The 21512-nt window shown below is 42.8% G+C and overlaps 1 protein-coding gene across 2 annotated transcripts in view; it reads right to left on the reverse strand.

Moving 5' to 3' along the window:
* The window catches only part of LOC138513665 (protein mono-ADP-ribosyltransferase PARP12-like), a 322728-nt gene that overhangs the window by 84394 nt on the left and 216822 nt on the right, over positions 1–21512 (reverse strand). For both annotated transcript variants that reach the window (XM_069628723.1, XM_069628722.1), the window contains 3 exons: positions 7833–7929; positions 3195–3258; positions 2025–2155 (listed from right to left, as the gene is read on the reverse strand). In XM_069628723.1, coding sequence (XP_069484824.1) covers positions 2025–2155; positions 3195–3258; positions 7833–7929 — 292 coding nt within the window. The remainder of the gene's footprint in view (positions 1–2024; positions 2156–3194; positions 3259–7832; positions 7930–21512) is intronic.

Consider the following 21512-nt stretch of genomic DNA (forward strand, 5'->3'; position numbering starts at 1 on the left):
CTCCCAACTCTGGAATACCCTCCCATTTAACATCAAATTTATCGATTCCTTTCAGTCTTTTAGGAAACAGGTTATTAGATGGTTACTGGACAAAAATTAGCATTTACCATCCTCTATATCCGACGATACTACCTAAACTGTTATTGTGATTTTTACCTGCAAACTGTATAAATGTACAACTGTAAATTGTATATAATGCACTATGTATCAGAAGCGCCCTTTTACCTCTGGGTCCGGAGCGTTATATAAATAAATAAAACAAACAAACAAACAAACAAACAAACAAACAAACAAACAATGGCGAGTGACACCTCACATTTATTTCTGTGGTCATCATACATTAGGAAGGGTGGGTCTTTGCTTTATTAATCTTCAACTATGGTACAATCTCTCGTAGTAACTCGAGGAAATGTCAAAAGCAAAATAAGCAAATATCCTCTCAGCCTACAATCCCATTTGTGTGATAGCAAGGAATGTGAACAATTAAGTGTAAAACCTTTGCAAATTTTGGTCCCTAGAAAAAACCTGCAGTTTATCTTCTGTAGACTCAATTAACACCGTTTTAAAAGTAAGCTCCCTTCAATCTCCTGCCATTAGTTTGTGTTTCAGGTAAGTGGCAGAGCAAGGAATTGAGTGGGCACTCTTGCCCATTTTGCACGGCCAGTAAATAAGCGAACATTCACTTTTTAGTGTTTTGTCCAAAGTATGACATATGGTGGGGGAAACCTCTAATATCCATTTCAAAATCAATACATTTCTATTGACGTAGATCTACCAACCTCTATCTTTTTCTGGACAGGGCCGTTTCATGGGCCATCTTCAGTGTTTTGGTATCGAAAGTTTGATTTATTGGAAACCCCATCAAACATTAAGTTAAGACCTCACAAGGAAAAGCTTATGAATTAAAGCTAGGTTAAAAGTTGACATTGCCGGGAAGATCAAACTGAATATACACCAAAATAATGATTTCTGGGAAGTTCATACTTTTTTTAAATTTGAAAAGCACATTAGTAGTTTAGTAGCAGCAGTAGTCAAGTTTATCCTTGAAAACTATATGGAGGATGATTCACCCCTAAAAGAAAACATGCATGCTGCATTAGAACAAAACAGGTGTTTTATTGTGTATATTAAAGTATATTATTATTTTTGTCTGCAAAATCTTACTAGAAAATTAAATACATTCATGAGTGGAATTAAATTACATTAATATTTTTGAGTACATCATTCTGTTTTCGGTTTGTGATTGATTGCTAGATATTTTGTATGCATTTTTATAGAATAGTCACTTCTAAAATAAAGATTTAAATTGAACTAAATGATTCGAATGATAATCAAAAATGTTCAATTAGTTTTGTTTTAAAAATAGCATACTGGTATAAGTATGCACTTTACATTTTTGCATTACGCATCAGAAAATCACAATGACTGACTTAAGCATGAAACAAATGTGTCCTTTATTTTGGCGAGGGGCCTGAAAGCCACAGCAAGATTCTTGAGTGTAATACACACACTTGAATATTGGGGATGTAAGAGCTTAATATCATACTGACTGGTTGAAGTTTGATGCACACACTACTAGGCCTTTTTGTGTGGGAGCAGAACATTGCAGTGATTGGCTTGAGTTTGATACACATGTGTGACTTTTATAGGTAGGAGAACTGAGAAATAACAGTCAACTGAGAAAAGGTCCATTAATGGAGCCTCCAGCCTCTGTAATCCTTCAAACCAACAAGCCTTACAGAGGATTTCAAAGTGAAGCTCAAAATTTCAATTCAAATTTGAGCAGCCAAACATGGTTGTAGGTCCCTGTGACTCGACTTGCCCTTCTTATAGAAAGATTGATGGCTTACAGCTTTATACGTGAGACCCAGCCGCATTTATTGATCGACGAGTGCTATCTAGAGAGATCAAAACGAAATGATTCTCTTGAAGAGTTACAAAGGTCGGCGCGACTCAGTCATCTAATGCTTCATGACTCAAGAGCTAAGGTGGAGCCACTACCAATAATAACAGACATCACTTACATTTGATAGACTTGCCAAAGAGATGGATTCTGAATCCGCTTTATTGTCTGAATCGAGTACCCAGACATGGTCTTTTCAAATTCTGTTTCAATGTCTTTGAATTCTGAAGAATGCCTGTGAAGGTTCACCAACTGCAAGATAAATGAATATTGAAAATTAATATCAGCTCAGCTGCAAGTATTCACTTTTAATTTATAAGGCAAGGAACAATAATTTGCTGCCATGCCACAAGTGTGGCTGTCCTGCCTACTTGGTAACATATGCGAAGGTTGTTAGTGTTATTCTTATCACAGGGATTACTTTGCTTTAAATGTAAAAAAAATAAGAGTGATAAGAGGAGCTTGTTTTATGAGGTTATGCTTTGCAAACGATCCAATATATTGAATAAAGTATGACAAAATGAAAACATTTGAAAATCTGTCCTAATTATTTTTTTTTAATTATCAACTAGAAAATCACTTATGTTATTATGTAAAATGTCTTCATTAAAAAGGTTTTACTGACATCAATGGTTTGAAATTCCCTGCTGCCCCCTTTTCAACTCTATGCCACATTATCCGACTGCCTCTCCTGCTACCTTTTCCGCTGATGCCCTTTTCAAAAGAATGTCTCTCTTCATCCAGCCAAATCTTTCCCACTGTCTGCTCCTTCGGTCTCTCGCACCACTCCCCTTACTGCCTTCTGCTTTATTGAAGGTTCCTCAAAGCGCCCATCCCTTCCCCCGGACTTCCCTCCACTGCAGCAGCCCTGGGCGGTAGCGGCACTTTCTCTATTGCCTGTGCCGCAATGTACAATTGTGACACTTTGCTGTAAATTGCAACCAGTACTACACATATTTTCACTAATTATAGATACTTTTTTAGGTTATCAGGTATACAATGTTTTAACAGATCACTAGCCCAAGCTTATGTTATCATTTTTTAAGAAAGAAAGTTATAATATTTTATACTTTAAAAAATCGTGTCATTTGCAGGAAGTTTAATTCATTTAATTTATTGAAACAGCCTTTTCTTTTTCTAATCTTTCATTTTTGGATATCTATAAATTGATATTATGCATTTTCGAAATTAATAATTGAACATTCTGACAAATTACCCATTATAGTATAGGCATTTCCCTAGTCAACACAGACAGATTTCAGTTTCTTTGGATTAGAACATAAGTTTATACCTGGTAGCCCACATTGGGCAGAGCTGTTTTGTCCCAGTAGCTTGGAATCACTTGGGGTTTTCCACTAAAATAGATTAAAAAAGACTTGATCAAAGACATCCTCTCGCCCCTATTTTAGAGTCCATTTTCATTCGACGGGCGCATTTTACTCAAGGCCTCATTTAATAAAATTCTGAACATTAAAATCTGCATCTGCCCTCATCTTGTGTTATAAATCATAGACGATTTCATTGTTATGCTTGTTACTGGAACTACCACGCCCACACCTCAAAATGATTAAACCATGCATAATTTGTAAATGGGGAGAAACTAGAGCTCAAGGAGGAATAGAACCTTGACAATTATCTTGACAATTATTAAACCAGGCATAGTTTGCATATGGAGTGAACCCACAGCTCAAGGAGGAATAGAACCTTGTAAATGAACACCCAATTTGAGTGCTAACAGCCAATAAGAGATTGACTCCTCGCGGAAATAAAAGACAGATGTCAGCATCTTAAAAACGGAATGTATTAATTCCTAATTAAACATCCTTAAATAATCTACATAGAGATCCTGGGATGTACGTGATTTCACCGAAACTACTTCACCTAAAGGTGAAATCTTCGAAATAAATGTGATGGGGGTGAGGGTACTCTTACTTTGGAGTCACAACAATTGCAGTGTGGCACAGTTAAATTCTGCTCCCTCACCTATTTCATCTAGGCCCTCATTCTCTTTGTGGAGAAGAATCGGGTGTGAATGTCACAACCACATCTCTGTTTGGCTATTAACGTCATATTCTCTTCTAAATGTTTAGAACAAGGATTCAGAAAACACATGCAGGGATTTCCAAGAAGAAGTCTTTTTGGTGACTCCTCGTGTAAATGGCAGGGAGTAAACAAACACAAATGCCTATGCTTCCCTTTCCCACCTACTCCCTTCTCTCCTGTTCATCAGGCAATGCCATTTCTGAGGGAGGACAGAGCTTCACAGTGGGTTTTCCGCGATGGCTGTGCCAGGTGTGAAGTGGAGCAGGATGTCCTTGTGCACACTGCACAGTTATCATAGTGCCATGTAAGCAGGATTGCTGGATTCTTGCTGTTTGAAGATACATGTAATCTGAGATGTAAAATATCCTTAGCACAGGTCTGTATTGCTATAGCTGGAATGGGTTAGCTGGGATAAAGAGGATTTACACGCTGCTGGCTGGTCTATAATACAGGAACCCAGGAATCAGGTAACATGGACAAGAGTAAAGGGGAGGATAATGGGACGGCGAATATTGAGGTGTCTCCCAGTTTATCCATCTTTCGGATTTCACTTTTTGAAAAATAAATATTTTATTAACTTTTTTCCATGACTTACAGACATTCACATGGTGGTGTTAATCAATAATTAGGCGCACTAGTATATGTAAGGAAATCGTTTTCTTTAGATCTTCCCTGTGTGAGAAACCAGACGGTGTCTCACCCGCTAGTCTCCGGGGATCTCTCTCTCGGGTGGCCAGGGCACGGTCATCGCCTTTGGATCCAGACCCTGGTGGTGGACCAGTGCGGGAGGATCACCTGGGTGAGGGGGTCTTCAGAGAGTGGGGGTGACACAGCCAATGATATGACGCGGTATTTCCCCCTATTTTGTTTATCCAACCCATCCTATGTTTTAAGATGTTCCGAGGTCCCAACTCCCCCTGGCCCCTTTTTACACAAACACAGGGCTGGGGAAGAGGGTAACAGAGAGTAACAACATTTACTTTCACACATCGTACTGGACATGTCCCCCTAATCGGGTCAGGCAAAGTCAGGCACTTGAATCTAAGTGCATACACCTGATACCAATTAGCTCTACTCACACGAATAAAAGGCAGAACCTAAAGATACACTCTGAGCAAGGCGGAACAAAAGTACGAGAAGGGCTTCCGGGACTAAGGTAAACCTACTGGAGCAGAACGACGGACCAAGGGATGAGAGCAGTGGTTCGAAAACCCCAAGAGTTCCTTACTGGAGGTCGTTGCCTCCGACAGGATGCTAAAGACACGTGGAGAAGGCCAGATCCCACAAATGAAGAGTGCATTGTGTTTCAAGGACGCCAGCAACCCTCCCGGGTGAATGGCAGAGTTGGGGAGGCAAGGCCAAGCCTGTGGTACTAACCTTGACTTCTGAATTGGGAATCGCAAAACCAAGAAGAGACGTACACAGCCGGTGAGTTGGCAAGCAACCTGAAAGGCCGGTGTGTGTTAAAGTTTGAAGTAGCAACATTATATTGCAAGTGAAGGCTGCACGCGTGAGAATGAAACATGAGGAAAGGCGGGCCCGTGAATGAACTTTGAAGTAAGAGACAGCTGCAAAAACAGTGATACTACGTAATGGAGTGGTCTGGCGAAAGGAAGTAGCCCACTCGAAAGTCTCAGTGAAAAGTACATTGTTGGAAGTGATAAAGCCTATGAACAGCAAAAGTGAAATAAATACGTTTCACTTCTAGAGAAGAGGAAAATGAAAGATGAACTGTAAAGTTTGAGTCGAAGTGGTTCTGCATTGGTCTGTAAATAAAGCCACGCACATTCGAAAGCCTTTGACTTCCCAAAGTGGTCCGTGCCCGACAGCTGGAGACCCGAAGTGAAATAAGCTTGGGGAAGGGGGACCCCCTTGCAAGTTTGTGTTGAACTTTATCATGAGAGGTCTGAGCCCAGCAGTTGGGGACCTACGAAAACTGTGTGGTGAAAGGTCTGAGCCCGAAAGAGGGTACCTTTGTGAACTTTTTGGTTGAAACATTATTTTGTAAGTCAAGAAAAGAGACTTAAACGTGGAAGGACAGACAGGCCTCGAACCACGTTTTGGAACTGTTGATTGTGTTGGAAGCCGAGCAAGAGTGTGTGTCATCCTGCCTACAGGGACAGCCTTACTCTGTGAGGTTTAACTTTGGGAGGAGAGCTGGTTCAACCACATTTATTCACTTGAATACTGATTTTTCCTTTGGCATACATTTCTCCTTTTTACACTTTTTTGTACAAGAGAGAGGGCAGGCATTAGGTTTTGTTAGCATAGGCCATTTTGATTTGACATACTCCACTAGGACTGCGTTATTTATTATTTGATGGTTGAGACTACTCCCATCTTAGTTATAGGCCAAAATAGGAGTTTCTCCAACCCCAACAATTTCAATAAAGGTTTTCCAAATTGTACCCATTGTGTCAGTGTCATACTTGTGATACCATGCCTCCCCTACACCTATCACTTGGAGCGGCGAGGTTTGTACAGCAGCTGAGACTCAACAGGCTCTGGAAGGGCTGGTGACACCCTTCTCAGTTCTCCTCTTCAGAATCTTCTTGTTCCAGTTGTCGACTCTGGGTTCCTGCTTCAGGACCTCAGGATTTATCCAGGAACACTGGTTGAGTCCACCAATCCTGTCCCATGCACCATTCAAACTTGCAGGTGGCTGTCCAATTGGGACAGCCAATCTGAACTGGTTCCAGCCAGGCATACTGCAGGACAAGAAGCAGGAGCGTTTCGGTTGACCTCCCCCACTTCCTGTGCTGCTAGGCACTCAGGAAACCTTTGCTGTCTTTCTTTGTGAAGCCTGCCAAGGACAAAGGGACAAAGGGCGTATGGTAGAAGAACACACTAGAAAGGACAAGACATCTTGTTTAGGGCTCTGAAGACAAGGCTACCATTTATATTTATGGAGTGCATTAAAAAGCACAAAGAAAGTTGTGTAGAAGGTATACTGCCACCAGCCTGAACAGATGGGCTTGTCACAGTAACAAATTGTTACTGGAAAGGCGAGAAATGGGATACACTGTACCCCCTCCACATAAGGTGGTGTATGCTGATCTTGCAAGAGAAAATATAGGAAGTATAAAAAGTATCCCCCTGCCATGGTAAATGTAAGAGTTAGTCAGGGGAAGAAAAGAAATAATGAAGGGGAAGCTCTAGGAGCTTCTGTCGACAGTGTACATAAGGTGCTATGTGCTGTTTTACTAAAACGTAGATGCCTAACAATCAGAGGAAATCATAACTCTGAAAAAAAAGGGGGCCAAAAAGGTTCTTAACATCAGAGTAAAAAGAGGGCTGAGTGTGGAAAAAGGTTTCCACTCACCCAGGGGAATTATACACAAAATCTAGGTGTCCAGCAAAAAGTGCTGGGGGACTCACAGGGAGATAGGATTTCACACACAAAGAGGAATCTACCCTTACAGAAACAAAAGCTGTAAATTGACTGATGAAGAAGACCTTGGAGTCTTCAAAAAATAATGTTATGTTCAACTGTTCAAGTAATATAGGCATGAATGGGACAGGGGATAACCGAGAGAAAGAGATGCAGCGAGACTGCTCGGACCACTAGCATTGCTCAAGCTCAGCGGGACACCCAAAAGAAACCTAATTCTTCTAGTCATGACAGCTATATGGTTGCTGTGCCTTATCATTTCACACAACAGTGTGTGAATGCTTATGAGCGCACGGGCACCCAGGAGTATCACAAAAAAACAAGGGAAATGCCAGCACATCTACCATCTCACATATGTATTTTTGCTTTGTACAGTAATTACACCCCAGACCTCAAATGTGACCTCACGTGTATACCATGAGACTTTGCTTGTATTCACAGGCACTTTAATAGCCCACACTTTACATGTGATTACTGTCACATAATAGCTCATACCTGTTCTTTATCCTCCTCACCTCCTCCTGGGACACAAACATTGGCCTCCTGCGAACTTCTTTCCTGGTTCCATATTTCAAATTCCTCTGAAGCATGTCTTTGAAATAAAATGAGAACATGGATGAGCTTTATTTGCACTATATAGAAGAACACGAAATGAATGTCCACCAAATGTTAATCCCTCTTTAAAAATGCATTGAGTCAGCAACGTTGTTCCAGTGAACAGGATTACAGAAAACAACCATGAAAAATCAAGTGCATTGTAGCACTTTCTAATGGTATAGACTAGGTTAACTGTCTTCTGCAGTTTTCAAAAGAAATTGAATTGAGTGGTTGGGACAGCTCAGATCTGTGGTCTGGGATTAGGGTCAGGCATTCCTCCTTTGATTCCTGTCCTCGACACCAATACCATGTGTGATGCTGGTCTAGACAATTTATTTTAGTGTGCTTTAGTTAGAGGGTTAGTAATTTCATGCAACAGGTACCTCTGTATATTTGGAGCATATAGCGATTGCCTCACATTCTTGCTGCAGGGTTATTTATTTCTCATTAGTGGTAAGAATAGTATTTTTATTTTGCACACGATGTGTGGGAGTTGTGGTGTCAAATGTCTTGAAGAACTAACAATGTCAGCCTCCATTTTTGCACACATAAACTCTGCAACCCATTGCAATTTGGCTTTCATAGGCTTCCAAATACTGAGACAGACCCCTTTTGATAACTCTGTCTTATTTCTTGTGACCCGCCATAGTCATATTTCTTCCATCACATCAGATTGTTAACACTTCCTCTCCATCAATCGCTGCTGGTACACTGTCACATGCTTCCTCTCAGATCACTTATTCCAGGTCCCATGTCCCCCTCATCCACTCCCCATTTTCTCCTCAATTAGGATAAAGTATTCCATGTTTGGTGATGACACTCACATCTTTATTTTCTTTCCTTCTCTTCCCTTACTCCTCACTTTCGAACCAAAGTGGCCGATTACTTTACTACCATTTGTAATCAGGTGGCCTTGGGCCACTTTATGCTCAACTATAATAAATGAGATTACCCGAAAATATCATTAAAAAAAACGAATGGTTGAAATGATTGGATTTTGGCTGTACCAAAATTACGTGCAGCTGAAAATGCAGAACATTTCAACTATTCTGTTTTCATTATAGCGAACAAGGGAAGCAGGAGTTGCAGGGGTGTCCCCAAACCCTTGTTCGCAATAATGGAATCAGAGGTGGTGGGGATGTCCCCCGCATCCGATACAACAAAGTTTGCACACAGAAAAAAAGAAAAGGACCTGCAGCACCGGTTCCCATCCACGGAAGTGAAGGCAACTGGCGCTGTAGGGACTCGGCGGCACACAGCGAAGTGTGCTGCCAAAAGTTAAGTAAGAGGGTTGGGCAAGCCGGTCTACAAAGGCCATTTAGCTGTTGGATGCTTATTTCGAATATGAAAATTTAGAATTCGACATTTTCGTCTACGAAAAGTTCGTATTCGAAATAATCACGTACATCCATTGTAAATATGTTTACCAAGGTAATCTCAGGGCTTGTAATGGGCGCTTTCATGGAGACTCTCCAGCAGCCTGGACTTTTGAAAACAATCAGGCTAGAAGCAAGATTGTAGGAAAAGTTGCAACTGTGCCTGCACTTATTTGCGCCAAGATAAATTAGTGGTGTATTTCCTTTTGCTATGAATGACAAATCCAAAAGTTCTGTTGTATTTGATAAAGTTTTTTATTTTGAATTTTCAGCCCCTCTTGGATGACACGTATTTCGGCGAACAACCTGCGCCTTTTTCAAATCCAGGCCTTTAATGTGTCATTACGGTTCACACAAAGAATAATGTTCTTGTTGTAAATGAAGCACTTTTAGTCTTGGGCTCAATCCCACCTGAAAATGCTGATGCTCGCGCTACAAGCTTCGGGTAGAAGCAAGATTGATTATATTTTTGTGAATCTCGAGGCTTGGGAGTTAGTGAACACTTTTTATGTTTGTAAAAGAAGTGAGAGTGAGCATCACCACCTGGTTCTGGAGTTGAAAGATAATTTTTGGGGGACACTGGTTGGGAGATCGACTAATATGCAGGGAGGAGCTATTCCTTTGAGCATACAGGGTCATGCCAGACGTAATGTTAGGTGGGGAAAGATGGACTGTGATACCACCTTATCCCAGACTCAGAAGATGTGGTCACACTGCTTTCATTATATGAGACTATGGTAACAGGGCTGGGTTTGCAGTTTTGTAAACCCCAGAAATATGTACGTAATGTGACTGAGACTACGACTCCGTGATTGAAGAGATTAGGACCAGGCTATCTTCTAATACCTTTGGGTTGAAGATGGCTAGAGGGAATATCATAGATTCATCAAGGATAAAATGAAGGCTTGGAGTGATGATACCTGGAATACCCTGTTGGATGTGATTAAGAAAGGAGACTGAAAAGGCTTTTGGGGGTTGATGGGGGTTAGACACAGGATGGGTTCAACTGCTGTTAGGCAAAATTTGTTTGCAGTACCCTTTGGGACCACTACACACAACTATGACTACAGGTGTAAGCAAAACCAACCTTTGGAAGAAGTCTGTACCACACAGTTTTTGGTAGTGGAGCTGAGCAGCCAGGGTTATCTCAAGAGGGAATGTGAGCTATAATGATGTTACACAGAGGTCTACAATCAGAGGTGTTCAAATAAACTCTTACACTCAAGGTTTCTTTGTTAAATACTTATACATTTTTTTAACTGTCAGTTATAAAACATTTATACATTTATAAGAAGGAGGCAATATAATTCACACACACAAAATACTTCAGTACGGTACCCTCTTATGTTTCTGAGGCATTCAGAATACTTTGAAGGAGGAGCAAAAAGGCATAGGTTGTCAGAACATAGAAAGAATACAATATTTCTCAGACAGTGCAGATATTTTGAGTTCACCAGAAGAGTCAATTCAATTCAATAGACTAGGCCTTCAGTAGGCTAGGCCAAAGTCAATGGGCTAAAGTCTTGGATAGGATAAAGCAGTTCTGGTAGATAAACGGAAAAGTCTCTGCCAAAGTTCTCAGGAATAGTTTGTAAAAAGAATAATCATATGTTGGGTCACAAGCTGATTAGGCCTGCGAGTTGGGAAAGTTTCAAGCACTTTCACCGCGAGAGGTAAGTACTCTCAGTCTTATTTCACAGTACCTTACAAATGAAGAAAAAGATGCAGCTGAAGACTTCTGTTCCTGGCAGTTCCTGCAGATCTCGCTGTTCCCGGGCCTCAGTAGTGGGGACAAGAGGGAGGACGTTGGAGGACTCTTGCACTACACTGGGACTGGTCAAAAAGCTGGCACTGGCAGATCTTCAATTCCGTTAGCTGTAGTCAAGCACATAAGCTGGTGTCCCTCTCCCTGCTTATTTGGTTTCCTGCAGTACTCAGAGGAAAATACAACCAGCTCAGAGAATGGTATCCGGGTGCCTTAGTGTCGAGTTGATTGGTTCCACCAATTCAAAGGGAGAAGTCGTACTTGCAGGGCTTCTCTGTCGAGATGAACTTAGCGATTCGGACCTGCAGCAGGGCTTCACGGGGCAAACCAACGCTCTAGGAGTTTCAGCAGCCGTCCTCTTCAAGCTCGTCTTCGGTTCTTTCGTTCCAGTGGTCGACTCTGCTTTCCAAACCAAGAGACTCGCCTTTTATTCAGTTCTCTCCCATTCATTCCAGCCTAGCTGCCACTCACCCAGCCGGGTGGCTGTCCTTGCTGGACAGTCAGCCAGCCAATCACCACAGAGTGCATTTGGGTCTCCTAGGAGACTAAGCACAGGGAGTTTCAGACACCTCCCTCACTTTCTGCCCACCCCAGACTCTCGGGCGCCAGAGGCGGTCTTCAGTCCTGAAGCCCGCCAAAAGCGAATGAACAAAAGAACCAAACTAGGTTTGGCGTGCAGAGGCAAACTCTAGAAGGACCTTTCCACAAAGAAATGGTGAACAAACAATACCGGGACCTGTTTTTGCAGAGGGGGCTCAGACGCCATCTTGAAAAACATGGCCCCCGCGATTTAACGATACCGGTGTTTGCGGTCGGGAAAAATCATGGCGTTTCGTTGTAAAACCACTGCCACCAGCCATTTCGATAGGAAAGAGTAGCATTTGACTGCTACATGAGTATCTAGACACAGGCGATACTAAGAAACCCCTCCAGCACTCTATTGTAAGATAGGGTGTGCTGGATCTAGGAATTTAAAAATACTAGTAAAGTCAATTTCACTTTACTTACTCTGGGAAACAGTAGTTTATCCCAGGGAAGGTATTTAAACCTTGGGAAAGTCTGAGAAGGTATCCCTGTGCCACTGCACTGAGGGTGCTGTGTGACACACAAGAAAAGAAGATGCCCATGGAGTTGGTCAGACTCCATAATTCAAAAAGAAACAAACACAGAAAACAATCAGAATTAAAAGTACAAGGTCCCAAAGTTTAGCAAAAGAGCTGGAGAAGGTCCCAAAGTTTAGAAAAAGAGCTGGAGGGCTCTAAGGTGGGAGGAATTGGCACATTTTGAGAATTCTCCCTAACACTCGCCCCCCCCCCCCCCACCAGACTAAGGGACAGGATGATCTAATCCCCACCAGGATGGATCTCCTGTAGCAAGTCGGTTAAATGGCCTGCTGAGTACACCAGCACCCTTTTGTAACCCTTGCTATGGCACTTTTTATCAGTTGTTTTCATCTGTAAGCTATATGACCTACAAACCCTGTTTGGTACATCTCTCTTATTTAAGGTATAGGGGATCTGACCTAACAGTCCCTCAGAAGTTGTGACAACCTCTGAACCTACAATAGGCTTTTTCAAGGGGTCTTTGGAAAGGAATCCCTTAGATCTATTTTATTTGAATTTAAAAAGCGCCCAGTGGCCCAGAGGCATCGTGGCCTCCATGATTCCTCACTGCCTCTCTCACAAGAGCAGGTTGGGTCTCAGGTATCTTGGCTGGAGGGGCTTTGGTCAAGCAAGGTACATGCTTCCACTTCCTCTGAGATCTGGCCTTACCTGGTTTAGAAGTTTCCCTCCTAAGACTAGGATTTACACTGGAGTCTTCAGTAGAAGATCCAATAGTCTTAAGGTGTTTAGCCTTAGACCTATTTTTCCTGGTTTTACACCAGCTTTGAGAATTACCAGTTCTCACAGGCCTAGGGAGGGGCCTAATTTGTCTATCCACCTCTTCCTCAGAAGCAGGATGGGTCAGAGACTTTACATTTGGATGGGCAATGCTGGAGCTTGGTTGGGGCTCCCATTTCCCTACTATTCTAGCCTCAGATTTGCCTTGGTTAGAGGTCACCTTACTAACACAAGGGCTTACAGTGGGGGTCTCTGTAGAGGGTCCCACAGGCTCAGAGGGGTCTCGTAAGGTTGCCCCTCTAGCCAATTTGGTTTGGTTCTGTTTCTGCATACTGGGAGGTCTGGGGGTACTGGACACTACTCCTAGAGTTTTTCAGTCATTCCCCAACAGGACTCTCCCAGGCACCTCATTCTGAATACCGACAGGAATCCTCACTGTCATATTGTTACACTGAAAGAGAGCTGGTAGAATTGGAACGAATTGGACAGTGCCTCCAGCAAATCTAGTGGGACCTTTGGGTGCCTTTGCAACATCCTCAGGCTTGAAAAAGCTTTCATCAACAACTGTTCTGCTGGCCCCAGTGTCTCTCATGTCAGAAGTGTCCTGGCCATTTACAAGAACACCGTCCATATAATACCCTTTAGAGTTCTCTGGAATGGAGTTATACGAATCCATATTCTGCTTTTTACCCAGACCCAGGGGCTCTAAGGGTACACTGGCTTGAACGCCCAAGGGTTCTTCAGCCAATAGGTGAAAGTGGGCACTAGCCATTTGAACAACTCCCTCAGGGAAGAAGGCTAAGGAGGCAGTGCTGACCCCTGCAGGTTTACCCTGGCATCTGGAATCTTCTTTCAGATGGTCTACAGACACCCAGACATAGCATTTACCAAATGCTATCTGGAATGTGGGTTTCTGCTGACCCCCCTCTGGTTGGGCACCAGAGGATTCACTAGACCAATCAGGTCTCCCATTGGATATACCCTTTTGTGGTTTGGGGGCCTCTTCTGGTGGGTTAGAATTAGAAATATCTGTATTCTCTCCGTTGTGCTGCTTCCCCTCATCCTTTTTATGAGTGGCCCCAGAATCCTTATGAGTGGCCCTGTTGGCTACCCATGAGTCAGCTGCTCTTGCTAACATGTTGGGATCAATCTCATTTGAGTCAGCCAAGTGCTGTCTCTGCTCAGGAGAGAAGGGATCAAAAACAGATTCTAATAAAAACAGATTTCTCATTCCTTTAAAAGTGTTAACTCTGTAACCCTTAACCCAACCATCTAAGTTCTTCAAACATTCACACACCCAGGTAGCCCAAGGGGTACCCTCAGTCTTTTTTAGGGTCCTAAACCTCTTAAGTTACTGGGAAGGAGTTTTCCCAAATCTAGCTATCATAGCTAGCTTCACATTTTCATACTCCAATCTTTCAAGTTCCCCCACCTCCATTACAGCATCAGTTGCAACCTGGGGGAGCCTAGACAAAAACCAAGGAATCAACTGATTCCCTGTGAAACCCTGAATCCCATAGTTATACTCAAAAGCACCCAACCAATCCAAAATATCAAGTTTCACCTCATACAAACTCACAGCTTCCTTAGGCATGCAAGGTATCTTAGGACTGGAAGACCTAGAAGACTCTGGGATAGAAACATTTTCAAGAGACAATTTCTTCATTTCAAGAGCATGTTGCATTTCCATTTCCCTTAGTTTGAGTTCTTGATGTTTACTTTCAGTTTGCATTTAGAGCCTTTTGAACTCTATCTCAAGCCTCATCTTTTCAAGAGAGACACATTCTGGACTCAGTACTGGACCTAGTAGGGTCCGTGTGGCTAAGGTTGAGGCCTAAGAGCTTGTTGAGGTGCATAGGGGCTCACACCCTGAGACTCCTCTAACTCTTCTGACTCTTCAATAACATTAGAGTTAGGCTCTGAATCATTATCATCCTCATCAACATTTTCCACATTTTCTGAAGGATGTATGACAAGCCTACCATTCAGGTTTTGATGATTCAACAATCTTTCAATCAATTCATTTTTCTTTACTTTAACAGGGAGATTCATGACCTTACACATTTATTTCAGTTGCTCTACTGTTAGAATGATCAGGGCTTCCTGTCTGAAGTTATCCACATCAGGCATGATACAATTGCTTTTCTAATGCTCCTTAGCCTTATGAAGGTTACTATTTGAACAAAGGTAAAGCAGAACTCTCAATGTAACAACTCTACAATTTATCCTCACCGCCTGCCACCAGTGTTAGGCAAAGTTTGTATGCAGTACGCTTTGGGACCACTACACACAACTATGACTACAGGTGTAAGCAAAACCAACCTTTGGTATAAGTCTGTACTACACAGTTTTTGGTAGTGGAGCTGAGCAGCCAGGCTTATCTCAAGAGGGAATGGGAGCTGTAATGATGTTACACAGAGGTCTACAAACACAGGTGTTCAAGTAAACTCTTACACTCACGGTTTCTTTGTTAAATACTTATCAATTTATTTAACTGTCAGTTATAAAACATTCATAAGAAGGAGGCAATATACTTCACATAAAAATATACTTCAGTACTGTACTCTAAGTTTCTGAGGCATTCAGAATACTTTGAAGGAGGAGCAAAAAGGCATAGGTTATCAGAACATAGAAAGAATACAATATTTCTTAGACAGTGCAGATATTTTGAGTTTACCATAAGAGTCAATTCAATTCAATAGGCTAGGCTTTCAATAGGCTAGGCCAAACTCAATGGGCTAACGTCTTGGATAGGATAAAGCAGTTCTGGTAGATAAACGGAAATGTCTCTGCCAAAGTTCTCAGGAATAGTTTGTAAAAAGAATAATCATATGTTGGGTCCCAAGCTGATTAGGCCTGCGAGTTGGGAAAGTTTCAAGCACTTTCACCGCGAGAGGTAAGTACTCTCAGTCTTATTTCACAGTACCTTACAAATGAAGAAAAAGATGCAGCTGAAGACTTCTGTTCCTGGCAGTTCCTGCAGATCTCGCTGTTCCGGGGCCTCAGTCGTGGGGACAAGAGGGAGGATGTCGGGGGACTCCTGCACTACACTGGGACTGGTCAAAAAGATAGCACTGGCAAATCTTCAATTCGTTAGCTGTAGTCAACCACACAAGCTGGTGTCCCTCTCCCTGGTTATTCGGTTTCCAGTAGCACTGTGAGGAAAATACAACCAGCTCTGAGAATGGTATCCAGGTGGCTTAGTGTCGAGTTGATTGGTCCCACCAACTCAAAGGGAGAAGTCGTACTTGCAGGGCTTCTCTGTCGAGATGAATTTAGTGATTCAGACCTGCAGCAGGGCTTCACCAGGCAAACCAACGGTCTAGGAGTTGCAGCAGCCGTCCTCTTCAAGCTCATCTTTGGTTCTTTCATTCCAGTGGTCGACTCTGCCTTCCAAGCCAAGAGACTCGCCATTCATTCCAGCCTAGCTGTCACGCACCCAGCCGGGCGGCTGTCCTTGCCGGACAGTCAGCCAGCCAATCACCACAGAGTGCCTCTGGGTCTCCTAGGAGACTAAGCACAAGGAGTTTCAGCCACCTCCCTCACTTTCTGCGCACCCCAGACACTCGGGCGCCAGAGGCAGTCTTCAGTCCTGAAGCCCGCCAAAGGTCAATGAACAAAGGAACCAAAGTAGGTTTGGCGCGCAGAGACAAACTCTAGAAGGACCTTTCCACAAAGAAATGGCGAAAAAAGAATACCGGGACCTGTTTTTGCAGAGGAGGCTCAGACGCTATCTTGAAAAACATGGCTCCCGCGATTTAACGATACCGGTGTTCGCGGTCAGAAAAAATCATGGTAGTTCGTTCTAAAACCACGGCCACCAGCCATTTCGATAGGAAAGTGTAGCATTTGACTGCTACATGAGTATATAGACACATGGGATACTATGTAACCCCTCCAACACTCTATTGTAAGATAGGGTGTGCTGGGTCTAGGAATTTAAAAAGACTAGTAAAGTCAATTTCACTTTACTTACTCTGGGAAACAGTAGTTTATCCCAGAGAAGGTATTTAAACCTTGGGAAAGCCTGAAAAGGTGTCCCTGTGCCACTGCACTGAGGGTGCTGTGTGACACACATGAAAAGAAGATGCATATGGAGTTGGTCAGACTCCATAATTCAAAAAGAAACAAACACAGAAAACAATTAGAATGAAAAGTACAAAGTCCGAAAGTTTAGCAAAAGAGCTGGAGGGCTCTGAGGTGGGAGGAATTGGCACATTTTGAGAATTCTCCCTAACAACTACACTGCAGGGGTGCACCTCAGAAAAGAGTTGGGTAGACTACTACAGCGGTTTCTATAGTGCCAATGGGGTACATAGCAGTGTTAATTTCCCAGAAGTGCTTAACAATCGGAACAGTGAGACGTCTTGTCATGAATTGTTGGTAAACAATCCTCCTGTGAGGAGGTTCAGAGAGCCCTATTGAGCCAAAGGTTCGGTAAATCACCAAGACCTGACAGGGTCCCGATAGATTTTATATGTTAATGAACCGGTCATCTGGGTACAGTTTTTGACCAAATTCTTTAATGTTTTATTGAGGCATAATGTGGCACCTGCTTCTTGGACTAGTGCTGAGCTGGTTCCTATTCACAAAAAAATTCCTAGGGACCAGCCGTCCAATTATAGACCAATTTCATTATTGAATGCAGGAGGGAAAACGTATGCGAAGGTCCTGTTATTCCATCTGGAGGCTTGGGTTGACAGCTGCCATGTCATAAACCATTGGCAGGCGGACTACAGTGAGGGCTTGATTACAGTAGACCAAAGCCTCTGCTTACGGCTAGTCTGTGAGAAATACGCTGTCCTCAGGAAGGTCAGTGTTTGCTCTGTTTTTGTAAATCTACGTACAGCTTTTGATACAGTGCCCAGACTTTGTTTGTGGGAGGTTCTTAGTGGGATTAATATACCGGCTCTGCTGTGGGTTGCCATCCAGAGTCTGGATTCTGACAATACAGCAGTAGTGCGATGATGAATTGATGGGAGCACCTCCAGATGCATCAAAGTTGAAAAGGGCGTCTGCCAGGGGTGTGTGCTGGCCCCCAAGCTATTTTGCATATTTATCAACAGAGTTATTGAGAAGCTATTGGCCACCCAAATGGAAGCCCCTGTATTGGCAGGAGAAAGAATACCAGTTCTACTGTTTACGAACAGCGCAGTTTTACTATCTTCAACCCCTACCAGCGTCGGCAAGCAGTTGGGTGTATTAATGGACTTGTATAGGAAAAATGGGTTGGAACTTAATGTCAGCAAGACCAAATCTCTTATCTTTAATACCAATACAAGGAAGAAACCCAAAGGTCTCACATTGATTTTAGATATGGGAGAAATAGAACAGGTTGATTTCTATGATTATTTGGGGGTTAGGGTTGTGGTGTCATGCAGCTGGTCTATGCAATTGGATAAAGCGAGGGCTACTCTAGTTAGATACAGTGGGGCTCTCTCTAGATTTACTGCAGAGCATGACATTGGGGCGGTCTGGGTCTCGCTGGAAGCATATAAAGCACAGGCAAGACAGGCCCCAATTTATGGGGCAGAGTTGCAGGGACAGATGAGGACCCCATTGTTCACGATTGAAGAAAACAGGTACCTAAAGAATATATTGGGATTGCCCCCCACCACACCCAATTTACCGCTGCTACTGGAAACAGGACTGCAGGGAATTGACAGTATTTATCAGTTCCACCCAGTGTTTTATTGGGTTCGGTTATGGTCCAACAATAAACTTGTTAAATACAGAGATGCTATGTCAGATGTACTTGCACAGATGGGGGGTACTTCTTTGAAATGGGCCGCTCATGTTCAGAGATCCTTGAGGGATTTGGATGTTACCGAGTATTGGTTGAATCTGAGTGTAATTTCGAGCCATTCTAAAGCAATAATTAAGGCCGCAATTGTTGCCAAGTCTGAATGGGAGACCTCTTAAGATTACTGGCTCTGCAGCGTTGGCACGTTACATTTTGATTAAAACGCAAGAGGGTTTTGAGGATTACTTTGATTATGTAAGACCCAGGTACGAGAAATCCTTGTACGTAAAATTACGATTCTGGATTTTGCCTATAGCAACCCTCCAATACAAATGGGATAATAATGTTTGTTCCAATTGCCCACTGTGTATTGATGGGACTGGGGATTTCTCCATTTTCTTAATGTTGTGTCCTGCTGCATTGTCTCTGAGAAAACATATATTGAAGCCATTGTTCTTGGCTTGTGGCTGTAGCACGATGGCAATTTGTTTAAATGTATCAGACATGCCTGCAGTGCATGCCACCAGCCAATACCTGGTGCAGGCATGGAGGTTACGGCAAAAGAAGAAGCTGGAAAATGATTAGAGTTTAATAGGTTACAGTTTAACGCTTTTAGAAGGGTATTTATTATATGATTCTGCTGTCTATGATTGTTATTTATACTGATGTGTGCTTTTATGATTTCTGTATTTGTATTTATTTATAAAGCGCAGCTAAACCCTGGGACATCTGGGCGCATATCTTGCATAAACATCAGTTACAGTAGTACATGAATATGGCGATAGACAATACCTATTTAAACAATCATATTATATACATATGTAATACCAACACCTCCTCAGCAGCCTATCATTCTAAACCGATCAATGAAGATAGGCCCCTCTTATCCCGACAGAACTGCATCACCATTGCGAGGGCCATCATTGGTTCCAGGATGGATTATTTCAATGCCGTCTTTGTTGGAACGTCCCAGAAGAATCTGGCTGAACTCCAACTAGCTCAGAACAATGCCCTAAGGGTCGCAACGAGTATCTCACGTAGGGATCACATCTCTGGGGTCAGAAGGCAGGTACACTGGCTGCCTGTCAAGGAAACGATTGTATTCAAAACGCTTGCCCTCACACATAAATGTCTACATGGATTAGCGACCCCTTTACCTAGCTCAAAGGATCATCAAACAGACATCCTCTAGACCATTCAGGTCTGCATACGCCAATCGCATCACTGTTCTTCCCACACGCAGAGTGCGTGCAGGGAGCTCCAGCTTCCCAACCATGGCCGCTACAGTCTGGAATACCCTCCCAGCCCAAATCAGATTGATCGAGTCTCATGCAGCCTTCCCTAAGGCCATAAAATCTAGGCTCTTTGTATGATTGGCCTCTCCCTTCAAGCTTGCATTCTGTATTGTGCTATCTACTGCTTCATGCAATGTACTGTATCATGCAATGCAACCTTTGAACATGTTCTCTAATCTAATTGTAACTAAGCAAACTGTATTAAGCCTTTGTCCTTGGCCCGCATTCCTGTAACCCTCAAGCAAGCTCTCGTACATTTTCTTACAGCGTCTCGATGCCCGCGGGCTGTAGTAAGATCTACAAATCCAAAATAAAATAAAAAAATGAATAAATACATAGGCAGAGTTATATACAGAAGTTAATTACAATTATTGGATGTGCTGTGGCCGAAATAAAGCGTATACATGAAATGAAAACATTTTCTTCTGCTCCTTCCTTCCCATACAATATAAAGGGACCCCCTCAATTACTGTCCATGGCTTTTGGGGCTTTTCTTGATTTTCTGTGGGAGTGAGCATTCAACCTCATTCCCTGGATCAATCCTTTCTGTGTGGACATACTATTGAGCCCATGATCCTACCAGTATACGGGGTCAATTTTCCCCCATTATAAACCTGTTGAAGCACAACTCGCCCCATCATGCAGGGAAGGCTTCTTCCCCCCTTTACTCTGTGCATTGGGCTTTTTGCAAGCATTGGCAAAAGAAGAAAGGCTGGTGGCATGTGTAACCTGTTTTGTACCGTTTTTGGGGTACGCATTGTGCCCCATTTCTTTTTTCCACATGACTACCATATGAACCCTAAGGTGCCCAGGGTGGCTTGACATAGCGTGCAAGTCCTGTCCTTTGCCCCTTTGCTTATTTATGGCCTTCTTCCTCATGTGCAGACCATGAGGTAGCCAATTAAGAGCATGCAATTTCCAGGCTCAGGAGAGAACCAAGAACTGAATGCTGTAGAACACCATAAAATAATGGGAGTGGAGTGGTGGAACTTCCTGCTCAAGATACAGAATAAGAATGATCAAAGAAATTGGAAGACAGGAACATAGCAAATGTCCCATCTGTACCCAGGGCCGATCCTCTTGGTGGTGAATGCACAAGACTGACATTTATCCCATGCTTGCTTTTGTTGCTGATGCCCCGGACAGCCTGCTAGCCCATCATCTAATTCTGCTAGCGGTCCACCAACCGCCATCACCGATGAAGACTGGCTTCCACAGCCTTCCCCTTCTGCTGCTCTTCTGAAGGAACATGACAACACTTTAGAGATAACATACGTGCCCACACCACGCTTTTACTAGATTAGATTTGTTGTGTCAGGTGATCTTTGAGCTAATTAGGGAGTCCAACATGGCTGTGCTCTTGAGTGCCTGAAATCTCTTGCTCTTAAAATGAATATCTGTGCAACCGATTTCATTTTTAATCCTGATGGCTCTAATGAGTTCCGATTTCTTTTTGTGTTTTAAAGGGATGAATTGTACTCTTACATTTAGGATAATGCATTTGCACCTTATTACAGAAACACATATTGATTGTTGTTAAGATTGATTTCCAAGATAA

The sequence above is a fragment of the Ambystoma mexicanum genome, chromosome 12 (genome assembly GCF_040938575.1).
Source record: "Ambystoma mexicanum isolate Mex_15411 chromosome 12, UKY_AmexF1_1, whole genome shotgun sequence".
Taxonomy (NCBI): Eukaryota; Metazoa; Chordata; class Amphibia; order Caudata; family Ambystomatidae; genus Ambystoma; species Ambystoma mexicanum.